Here is an 11311-nt window from a genome sequence, read left to right as displayed (position 1 = left end):
AAAAAAAAAAAAAAAACCTTGTTAGCAGCCCCTAGAGGCTCTGAGGCTTCAAGCACCCTAAAAGATCAGAGTGGTTTAAACCGAGCAAGCAGCACTACCATTCCCTACACCCTGTGCCCTCCCGTGCAACAAAAGCTCAATACAATTACTAAAGCATGGTTCTCACCTGTGAAGTGCTCCAGGTAGTATCTGTAGAGCTTACACTGGATCGGAGTCATTCTGACTGACAACACATACTCGTGTTTGGGAGGCAGGAACTTGGTGAGAGCAGTGTAATCTTTCCTCTGTGGGAAGCAGAGATAACTTATATTCTTTAGGAGGCAAAGAGAAGGAGGTCAAAGAGTATGTGAATAGTTTTAGCCATTTTTTTTTACCTGGACACAGCCAGCCAACATCTCATAGAGGATGTGAGCTCTCTTCTTCATGATCCGGACATCGTGTAATGTGGAGTCGGCGCACTGACCGTTCTGGATGGGGTTAATGAAGCGGTTCCTGAACTCCTTAATTGACCCAAGCAGGTTCTCCTTGATGAAGTTCACCATGCAGTGGTCTGGTAACAAGACAACGATTACAGGTTTTTAAGATACATCCAACCACAACCACACAAAATCTTGGTATAATGCTGTCTATATAACCAGGCAGCCTCACATTCAACAAGGTTGTTTTGCAGAGGCGTTCCAGTCAGCACAACCCTCCTCCTCGTCCTGATAGAATTCATTGCTTTGGACACAGCAGACGCTTCGTTCTTAAGGATGTGACCTTCATCACAGATCACCATGTCTGGACCTGGCAAAGGTAAAGGAGAAAAGCTTATCAAACAATGGAAATACAACTGGAGACATATTTGAAAAAAAAAAAAAATGAATAGCTAATTGGACAGTATGAGTCAGTAACTGGTGTAACAACAGAGACACTCTTTTAAACTTTAATAATTACTGCCAAGGTTTCGGGCCAATCCTAATGTTTTTTTCTGATAGCAGTCATTTGTACATGAATGTTTAATGGATGCCAGCTGTGAATTTGCAATAACATTATAACAAAATGGTTCTGAACAGTGAATAGTCATAATTTAACAGCTCTCATCACGGCTGTCCTTATGTAATCTTGGACTGATTAAAAGTTGCATTAATTGAAGAAGTGACTGTTAAAACTGAGGCCACTCTCATTTTTGAAACAAAAGTGAAAGTGGCCCACATCAGAACTATTTCTTCAGTTCACTCATTAAAAAAAGGAGTTCATATTTCTTAATTTAATTTACTTACTAACATGCAGCACAGAGGCATTACACAGCACTGTACCTGGATCTACCAGTGTCTTCTGAAAGGTCTCTTTGAGCTTCTTGCTTTTGATGTTCCTGCCCTGCGTTAGGTTCCGGTACATCTCGTAACCGATGATCATAACACCCCCCATCTCTTGCCATCGCTGGAGGGCGTATGCTCGCTCCTGTGGCCTCTTTACTGTCGCTAGCTCAGTCACCTGGTAAACAAGATCCAAAAAGAAGCCATAAATCAGGAGTGATAAACACACACAATGAAAAAACAGCAACACTGAAGTAGGAACAACTTGTAATCTTACAAAGGCAACTCCATACCTCTAAACTCTCATCATCCTTCATTCCATATTGCCACTTCTCAAACTCATTGAGCCAATTAAGGACAGTGTTCAGGGGACAAACTACCAGCGCTGTGGAGAAATCGAGTTTCTCACAAAGCAGCAAAGTGTGAAGGAATGTCACCACCTACAGGGCAAAAACAGAACTACAGTTAAACATAGCACACAGGTCTGCAGACACGGATTCACACATTAGGGTATAACAGGCACGAGTTGGCAGTTTACATACATAATTCTCACAGTTCACAAATTTGTGACACCTGTAATGTTGCATTAAGCTTCAATTGCCAGTTTGCACAAGATTTGCAGTACCTGAAAGTAAACACAGTCATTAACTCTAGCATTAGTAGTAAACACTTTCACTTACTAAGAAGTATTTTAGTGTTTAGTAATTGTTATTTCATTTTAAACCTAACTTAAATTTAAATAAGAAATCCAGGTACATACTGTAGACATGGATATACATCACAGTGTTCTTAATTCCCACATGTACAACTCATTCCCCCCACACATTGCAGACCTTTAGTGTCATACTCATGCTGCTCTCTCCTCCATACCTGCAGAGTTTTTCCCAGGCCCATACAGTGGGCGAGGATGCAGCCGGAGCCAGAAGACTTCTCAATCTTTTTCACAGATTCACAGCAGCAGTCCCACATGAACTGAACTCCTGAAAACAACAACAAAAAAAAAACCAAAAAAAACAAACAGAGTTGACATGAGTTCAGAGCATTTTGACTGTTTCACATACATGATATTGCTGTTGAACTGCTGATTTTGTGTGAATGAATTCACTTTGTCCTTACCGTCAACCTGGTGAGGTTTGAGCTTAGTGACAAGGTTCCTGTGCACCTGCACCAACGGCTCCTTGGTCTCTTCATCCTCATCCAGCACCAGCTTAGTGGTGATGGGGCACGTCACCTGGGAAGACTCCTTCACCACAATAACCTGAAGAAGGATCAGAGGCAGAGAGAGGGAGAGGAGTTACACAAAAACTGTAATAACTGTAATTCAGTATTGTGTGTCATAATGGCCAGATTTCATCTGCCTATTTATTAGGGATGCACAATAATCATCAGGCCCATAATGGGAAATAAATATATATATAAAAAAATCATGTATTATTGTGATAATTAAGGTATAGCCAATAAATGTGAGAGTAAAAGTTGTTTGTTTATTTTTGTTGGGTTAACAATAGTGATGTCAGTTAGATTTGATCAGATTAGAGCTGTGGAATATTTAAACATCAGTCTTTGCTCTCTTACCTTTCTTACCACCAGGCGTGTAAAAACTACAGATTATGAATCTATTTTTAAAAGTGTGATAATCTTATCGGTATGGACCACGAGAAGCAGGTAACTATTTGTTATCGTATTGGCTGAAAAAGAAATCATCTCTACAATAGACTGATCAGATTTATGGCAGTTTAACCACTTTAAGCACACAGTGGACAATGATAGAAACAGCAGGCTGTGCTGTTATCAGTCTACCTAACTCACAGGAGTTATAGCTTAACCACTTGCATCCTTTATTTGGGTTAGTCAGTAATTACCTCCTCTAACAACGGATGCAATTTTGTGATTTTCTCCGCAGTATTGAATGAGGTCTTGAACATTTTACTTGGCATGCAGTATTATCAGGAGACTACCCAACACTAGTGTCGAGGATGTAACAGCTCAGGGCTGTGAACACACCGCACATTTCATTTTTATTTTACCTCTCGCAGTTTCTCCCTGAGTGCCTCTCTTTCAGCAATACGTTTCCTCCTCTCCTCCTCTTCTTTCAGAGCATCTCTCGTCTCTGTCCGCAGCTTGTCGTCCTTCAGGATTTTGCGGATCTTCTTGCGTCCTTTGCGCTCCTCATCATCTAGGTCGTCATCACCTTCCTCTCCGCTCTGTGGAAATGAACATTAAAGTTCAGCCCTCTGATCTTCAGCCCTTAGGAAAGAAAACTCATTGCCTATGATCAGTAGCCAAGCAACCCTATGATTAATTTGTGCCCTCAATAATCCTCACAACATACTCCAGGGGTAAGTTCAAATAACATTTTATGTGCCATGCATGACTTGACTAGGAAACGTTATGTGGGTCCATTTCCTCCACCTGGCGAATTCTGCAAAGCAAAAAAATAAATTGTGGGACAGTTGGAGACTACGACCAAGTGCTCTGCATTTTAAATACCTTCTCATTGCTGGAAGAAGACTCCTGAACTTTAATCCTGCGTCTCTTTTTCTTCTGCTTGTAACTTCTCTGTTTCTCGTCGTCCTTCTTCTTCGCAGATCTACAGACACAAATCAGAATTCACATAAGCAAGAGCAGCAGGAGATCAATGCAGATCCAGTGGCAGTAATAAATCACTGTGATTAACTGGCTGTTCTTGCTGCTCACCTGGTCTTTCTTCTCTTCCCTTCATTCTCTGATTCACTGATCTCCTCGCTTATTCCTGACTCTTCGCTGGACTCTGACTTCTCAAAGTCTGAGTCTTCAGAGTCATCGCTGCCTACTGACAGGCAGTCAAATAAAGACAAAAGAAACAAAAGTCACTTGGCGGTCTCACAGAGATCAGAATATTTGCAACTCATATTGTTAGACATGACAAACAGGGCAACTGAAAAAAAATCATAATGAACCTTGCTGCCGTGTCTTCTTCTTGCCCCCTTTGTTCTTGTCTTTACCGGCAGCTTTCTCATCTCCTGATTCGCCCTCACTCAGCGAGAGTTTATGACGAAGCAATTTGTGGCGTCTGCTACGCTTCTTCACGTCGACATCAGAACTTGAGTCTTCTGAATCTTCTTCTTTAAAGAGAGAAGCAAATGGTTTCAGACGATACACCATAAAAGAGGCTTGTTTGAAAAACGTATTAGTATATGCAGTTAATGAATGCTACCTTGCTGCTCTTCTTCTTCATCCTCATCCTCTTTTTTAACTTTCTTGGATGCCTTTTCGTCCTTATCAGCTCCTTCATTATCAGTGGAGCTCTCTGCTCCAGAAGAGTAGTTGGATTTTATTTGGGCGAGAAGCATTTTTTTTGCAATCCTTCAGGACGAAAGAAAGATAAAGACAAAACAGGAGGCAGGATACATTAATCAAATGTGTTGAGAAAAAAAACAAACTCAGAGGAATGTTTAAATTCAAGAACTGACTTACATTTTAAACAATTGATCTATTGATTAGTCCTTGGAGCTTGTGAATTGATAACTGATAGAAACCAGGAGACGCTATAGAAATACTGTGATGCTATGACATTGCTATGGGCACTATTGGGCGAAAATACAGATTCACTGGGATAAGAGAGAGAAATGCTGCCCAAGGTCACATTTGAAAGTATTTAAAATAAAACTTTCTTTAACAAGGACAAGACAGTGAGCGGCAGCACTGTGCTCGATGCCAAAGCCCCTTATCAGGTGAAAGTGCTCTCCCTGAGAAATCCTTCAGTGTTCTGTAAATATTAGCACACAGTAAAAATGCTTTCATGGATGAACTAGAGTAATGTAAATATAACTCTTGGTCAATGGTCTTTATCTGCAGTCAAGAACAGCTTTGCAATTTGGTGTTTTCTAAGTACCTGTTTTCAGGATCATCGTCGTCGTCATCTTCACAAACCCGAGAATCTTTCTCTTTATTATCCACTTCGTCTCCTACACATCAAAACAGCACACGTTGTTGTTAATGGAAGAGCACGTTGTTTCTTTAAAGGAGCAATTTGACATTGTGGGAGATTCATTCTGAATTACAGTTTAGACACAGAACATATTTAAAAGGGTGCTGGCAAGTTGGCATTGTTGCCTTTGGACAGAGCCAGGCTAGCTTTATGTGAAGCTAAGCTAAGAGACTAATCTTCTTATGTAGCTCTTGGCAAGAAAGCAAAGGAGTGTAGTTCCCAAAATGTTGAACTTTGTCTAATTACAGAGTTTCCTAAATGGCTTTTACATCCATGAGTTATAGTATTCTAGACCAAATTACCTGAGGACTGATGGAAAGGTCCACCACCTCCCACAACGTTATCCTCCACAATGGGTTTCATCTTTTGTGCGTCGCTGTCGTCCCCGGAGTCACCTTCAGCCGGCTGCTCCTCCTCATCCTCACTGGAGGACGAATGTAGCTTGGAGGCTGTTTTGGAGCTCCTTCCTTTCCGCTTCTTCTCATAAGACCGTTTACGCCCGGCTGCCTTGCTCTCCGGTGAGTCTTCCTCCTTTGCTCCATCTTGTTTCTTCACACGACTAGATCTCCTCTTTGCTGGGCTCACTTTATGCTTTTTCTCTTTCTCCTGGTCAGAGTTGGAGTTGGACGAGTCTGAGCCATTCTGCTTCTTCTTCTTGGGAGTCTTTTTACTTTTCTTCTCCATGTCTGAATCAGAGCTTTCAGACTTTCTTTTGCGTTTGGATGCTTTGTCTGAATCCTGTGTGGATGTGTTGTTCAGTTTGAATACACGCTTTTTACCACTTGTGCTTTCCTCTTCCTCATCTGTGCTGTGGCCTGCCGCAGCTTTCTCTAGTAGTATGTTAGGAACTTCATCCGAGTCAGAATCTACTGTCTTTTTCTCGGATGCCCCGGTCTGCTTCCCATCTTTTTTTTTAGTGTTACTGGGTTTCTTGGAGGATTTGGCCTTACTCTTACTATCTTCCTCTGACTCTGAATCAGAGGACTCTTCCTTGTCCTTGTTCTCAGCCTGCTTCCTCAGGGGAGTGGTCTTTACTCTACTAGACCGACGACTCGGTGGTGGGCTGTTTGTCCCATCTACTGTATCAGTAGCATCATCTATCTCCTCCTCACATTCTTCTTCTTTAGACTTTTTCTGCGTCTTTTCCTCTTTTTCTTCTTCTTTTTCTCCGTTTTTCGACCTGGAGGATCTTGAACCACATGTTGTCACAACTGGCACAGGAGTCAGTTTGACTATTAGGTTCTTAACCTTAGGCTGGGGGCGTTGAGCCTCTGTTGCGTTTCCATTTGACTTTGTATTTTCAGTGTCTTTTCCAGTGTCTGTGACCAAATCTTTGTCAGTCTGTGAGAGCATGGTGGAATCCGCAAGACTCTCCACCATCTGAAAAAGCTCTTCGGGAACCGAAGGAGGCACGGACATAATATCGTGATCTAGGGACATTTCACCAGCTGAAACTAGCTCGTCATCACAGACTTCAGTTTTAATTGTATTTTTGGTTACCTCAGTTTGGTTGTCTTTCATTTCAGTATCATTTGACACTTGATCTTGATCGTTGTCCACGTCCTGCTCGTTATTCTGCTCCTCGTCCAGCTCCTCTGCTGCGTCAGCATCATCAACTGCCTCGGCCTCATCAACTGCCTCAACTTCATCCACTGCCTCAACTTCATCAACTGCCTCAGTCTCATTAACTGCCTCAGTCTCATCAACTGCGTCCTCTACATTATCCATGTGGTCATTTTCTACAGGGGCCACAACATCAGTGCTCTTTCTCACAATATGTTGCCCTTCGTTACCATTCTGCAACTCCATGTTTCTGAACTCAGGCCCCAAAGCCGCTTCCAAAGCACTGTGGGCTTTTTTCAAATCGGCAAGCACAGCCTTGAAGGCTTTCAAATGCCGATACCTGATGGACTTATCTTCCTGCTCCTCGGCTGCCTGCTGGATGAACTGGATGAACGTATTGTTCAGACCCGTTGTGGTTTCAACAAGCTTTTTTGCTTTCTTTATAAGTTCTTTGGGTACCTGCAGTTTTTTGTAGGAGAATGTCATGGTCCCTGAGCCTTCAATGTGTTCTTTTCCATTGACAACTGCTTTGTGCTCTTTGACTGGTTTGTTCTTGTGTCTCCTGCTTTCACGTTCCTCTGTTTTATCTTTTTTTTGTAGCTTGAGTTCTTGTTTTTCCATGATCCTGTGGCATTTGGAGACCAGATCCTGAAGGGGCTCTGACCTACAGACATAGCAATGCCACTTTGAGTTCTCATCAGTGATGACTGACAGCTCCTTTCTGCCTAGGTTGCGCAAGATGCATTTCTTGCAGAAGGCGTTGTTGCAGTAGTCACAGCAGATTAGCTTGCCACCTTCAGCACACCACCTGCGGAGGAAAAGTTCAACAGAGTTTTAGGGCGTAAAGTAAAAATGTGTCTTTGTCTCTCGTAATTTTTTGCATTTGGATAAGTAGTTTAAGAGTAAAAAGCTATCAAGGATTGATTTTAAAGAAATTACGAACAATGTAAAAAGGAACAGAAATACTTTTTCTAATATTTCATTAAATGTTGCTCTTAAACGGGCAGTGAAATCATTAGCTGCCTACACGCTCATACACTTTGATGTTTTTTGTATGACATGGCATTCACACACATTGTTGTGTTCAAAGTAATGTCATGTTCTTTTAAGACGCCCAGACAAAAGGAATCGAGAACCGGTTTCTTCTTCTTGTCCGATCCATCAGAATCGTTTATAAATTCCTTTTATTGATGCCACCCTTTTTTTCTGACTGCAAAAACAATGACGTCGTACTAGAGCATCTACACTGCTGGGAAGCTGCAGGCTTCTCTAACTAGAAAACCCTGAAAAGGTTACACAGTAGAGCTTTTACACACCTGACTCATATAAATGCCTGTTTTTCCACACTCTGTCTGCACTGATGCAAAAAAGCTGCGTAGGCCCCCTTTTTATTCCCACACACAGAAAATTGATCAGTAATCAATATAGAATCTGACTCATAAGCAGAATCGGTAATGGCATTGGTATTAATAAAATCATATCAATTCCCATCTCTACCAACCAAGCCTATAATGTTACCGCTCACATCTTATTACTTCTATTGTGCATCGTGTTGTCTCTTTAGTTTAACAAATGAACTACAATCTTTCGATTTTAAACATCGTACCTGCACTGCTCATCCATCCCATCAGAGTCTCTGTTGATGTCATCACTTGTGTAATACTTGTAGCAGGACTAGAGAAAGAGGAAGCAATGTGATTACTAATAGGTCAAGAATGGAAAGACTGGAAAATTCTGTAGTGGAACTTGATGGTAATGGCAATGAATGTGTGTGAAATGTATATTTTAACTTTCCTACCTTGCAAATGAGTACTTTGAGCACCGGATGTTCATACACGGAGTTGCGCTGAAACTGGTTTACTTGCTTTCCGCAGGCAGTGCAGCTTATCTTCTTCTGCAGAGTATCATCTGTGACAAAAATTAAAGTAACTTTTATCTCACTCACTAAATGATTTATAACTTTTCAGGCTACCCAGTTAAATCACATTAAAACATCATATGCAAGTCAAATCACCCGTATGTTTCTGTTTGAAATCCACTCTGAGCTTCATGGCGCCTTTATTTTCATTCCCAGCTGGCCTCATTACTAAAGTGCCTGATCAGAGGAAATAACAAAAAATAAAAAAAATCTCAAAAAAGATCAGCATCAACAACACATGTATCGTGATCAACAAGTACCTGCACACTTCATACCTTTAGATACGCTGCTTGTGTTGTCTGAAGGACTGTCAGACGAGGCACCTTCATTTTCACTCTTCGAGGAGGCGTCGGATTCGTTCAGATCAGTGTGCTTAACTACAGCAGCGGACTTCCTAAAAAATGAGTTGGCACATAGCGTGACTATTTTAAACTGCAACTTCTGAGAACATGCAAGTGCAAACAAAACAATTCACAGCCACAATCCAAAATAAAATTGCTCCTCACCTCCTGCTGCGGGAAGAGGAGGGCCTCATAGTTTCAGTTGAGCTACCAGGCTGATGGAAAATACAAGATTTAATTTAATAGCTTGACAAGTAAGAACAAGACCAAAAAAAACAGTAAAATATCTGTCTTTTAGATTAGTTTCTTTTTAATTATTACTGTAACATATAGATAAAAAAACACATTGGCTGCTAAGGAGGCTGCATACTTACCTCCTCTGCCTTTTCTGCCATTTGTTCTAGGTTTGATTCAGAAGAGGGCAGACTCATTTTACCTGGAGAGACATTTGAAGATTTGTTTCCCGATGAACATACTGGTGAATTAAGGTGTCGAGTCTCTAAAAAGAAATGGCATATCTAGATGTATTTACTGTAAATAAGTACTTAATATTACAAGAACACTTTTTTTTTCTGCATTTCCATAGATTGCGTTTACATTTCTACTGTTTGTGTACTACATTTCTATTCAAACAGACATTTGAGACAGCACAACGAGCATATAAATGTAAATAAATGTAAAATAACAGAACAAATTTCACTAAACAAGACAACTGCATTAACAAAAACAAAGCAAACGGTATATAAAGATGTGTTATATTAATATTTATACGCCCCAACACTGGTTAGTAACACATAATGATATTCCTTTGGGGGGTGGGGGAGTAAGTGTCGCCTCCAGACAGTCAGTGTCAATGTCAAAGGTTACAGACATTGTTTAGGTTCCTACTGTTACTCTATAGTTGACACTGTTCATAAACAACCGCGGTGTGGTCGTGTTACTGTATCAAATCGTTGCCTGCAGGCTCTTAAACTTGTGCATCGGGGAGCACATCAGGTGCCGCTGTTTATTTTTTGCGTCATCACAATGTGCAGATTAGATCGCTACGAGCTGCTGTTGTGCTCCCAGCAGCGAGCAGGCCTTTAAACATGCACCCGAAACCCCCCGTGTGTCAGTCGAAGGAGGAGAAAAACACAAAGCTCCCACTCGCCCAACAAGCTATGTGTCGCTTCTTTCTATGTTTTGACAACACAGGAAACTCCTGACTATCGAGAGAGAGAGAGAGAGAGAGGGGGGAGTTCAGGGCTGCTAACCATGAGCGGGTTTAGCAGTTAATGCAGGAAAACACTTCTCCCTTTTTCCACTGCCCCCCACGTTGCCCTGGCAACATTGCAACCTCGGCGGTGCATGCGAGGTCCAATGCATGGGCATGCACCGAAAAATGCATCCGCGGGCCTTCCTTGTTTCTGACGCTACCGGGGCGAGAACCGGAGCGCTAGCCGCAGCCTCGTAGCATCCCAAAGTAGCCCTGTATCGATGACAACAACAACACACACACAAAAAAAAAAAGGCCACCGCGCACTTACAAAACAAAGAGGCGTTATTGAACATCCACCACTTCGATAAACATCCTCTAGCACGCTTGTGCGCATCGGAATCTGCGTGTGAGCGAACTTAAATGTTGCCGGCTGCGCAGCTAACTCCGGCTAGCTGCTAACTAGCGACGGGCACTCATGGCGCTCGACGCTAGCGGAGCTCGGTTTAATCAATGCAACGTTTCACTTGCCTCAACAAAACAGGCTCAAACTGGGAGTTTCGTTACCTGCTTTTCGCCGTCGTCATTGCTTGACAGACGGAGACACGTTGGGTTTGCGGTACGGGTGGCTCGGTTCGGTGCAAATGGCAGATTTTCGGTGGTACGGGGGCGAGAATAAGCCACAGGATACCGAATAAACTCCGGTCAGGGGAGACAAAGCAGTGGGACCATCTTGCTGTGGACGCAGTAAAATGGCGCATCTAGCCTAAATCCTGCGAGCCTTCCCATTGGCTGAGCGATCTCCCGCGCTGACTGGTCCAGGCTGTTTGAGGCTCACCGGGGTTTATTGATTCGTTTAGCCGAGGAGAGAGCCTCTTTCTGGGGGGAAGTGAAACGCTGCTGGCTCTATTTCCATTTCATTCATTTGCTGATACAGTGAGGGGCGCGATGTTTTGTTTCTACATCCGTGCTCCGGTTGTCAGCATTAGATAGATAGATAGATAGTTAGACAGACAGACAGACAGA

At 42.3% G+C, this 11311-nt stretch overlaps 1 protein-coding gene across 5 annotated transcripts in view; it reads right to left on the bottom strand.

Moving 5' to 3' along the window:
- Positions 1-11107, bottom strand: part of atrx (ATRX chromatin remodeler) — a 29130-nt gene extending 18023 nt beyond the window's left edge. The window contains exons 1-21 of one of the 5 annotated variants that reach the window (XM_035668897.1): positions 10853-11107; positions 9465-9526; positions 9256-9305; positions 9025-9143; positions 8846-8926; positions 8630-8739; positions 8438-8505; positions 5571-7639; positions 5173-5245; positions 4495-4643; positions 4238-4402; positions 3996-4110; positions 3789-3888; positions 3326-3502; positions 2415-2556; positions 2169-2278; positions 1592-1738; positions 1299-1476; positions 649-786; positions 375-550; positions 167-284 (exon numbers count right to left, since the gene is read on the bottom strand). In XM_035668897.1, coding sequence (XP_035524790.1) covers positions 167-284; positions 375-550; positions 649-786; positions 1299-1476; positions 1592-1738; positions 2169-2278; positions 2415-2556; positions 3326-3502; positions 3789-3888; positions 3996-4110; positions 4238-4402; positions 4495-4643; positions 5173-5245; positions 5571-7639; positions 8438-8505; positions 8630-8739; positions 8846-8926; positions 9025-9143; positions 9256-9305; positions 9465-9521 — 4342 coding nt within the window. In that variant the 5' untranslated portion in view covers positions 9522-9526; positions 10853-11107. Of the gene's footprint in view, positions 1-166; positions 285-374; positions 551-648; positions 787-1298; positions 1477-1591; positions 1739-2168; positions 2279-2414; positions 2557-3325; positions 3503-3788; positions 3889-3995; positions 4111-4237; positions 4403-4494; positions 4644-5172; positions 5246-5570; positions 7640-8437; positions 8506-8629; positions 8740-8845; positions 8927-9024; positions 9144-9255; positions 9306-9464; positions 9590-10852 lie in introns of all 5 variants that reach the window. The other 4 variants (XM_035668899.1, XM_035668896.1, XM_035668900.1 and 1 more) reach the window with 4 other exon arrangements.
- Between the last annotated feature and the right edge of the window lie 204 nt (positions 11108-11311).

The sequence above is a fragment of the Morone saxatilis genome, unplaced genomic scaffold (assembly GCF_004916995.1).
Source record: "Morone saxatilis isolate NCDOM2014 unplaced genomic scaffold, NCSU_SB_2.0 Contig22, whole genome shotgun sequence".
Lineage (NCBI taxonomy): Eukaryota > Metazoa > Chordata > Actinopteri > Moronidae > Morone > Morone saxatilis.
This window is presented reverse-complemented; position numbering and strand designations above follow the sequence as displayed.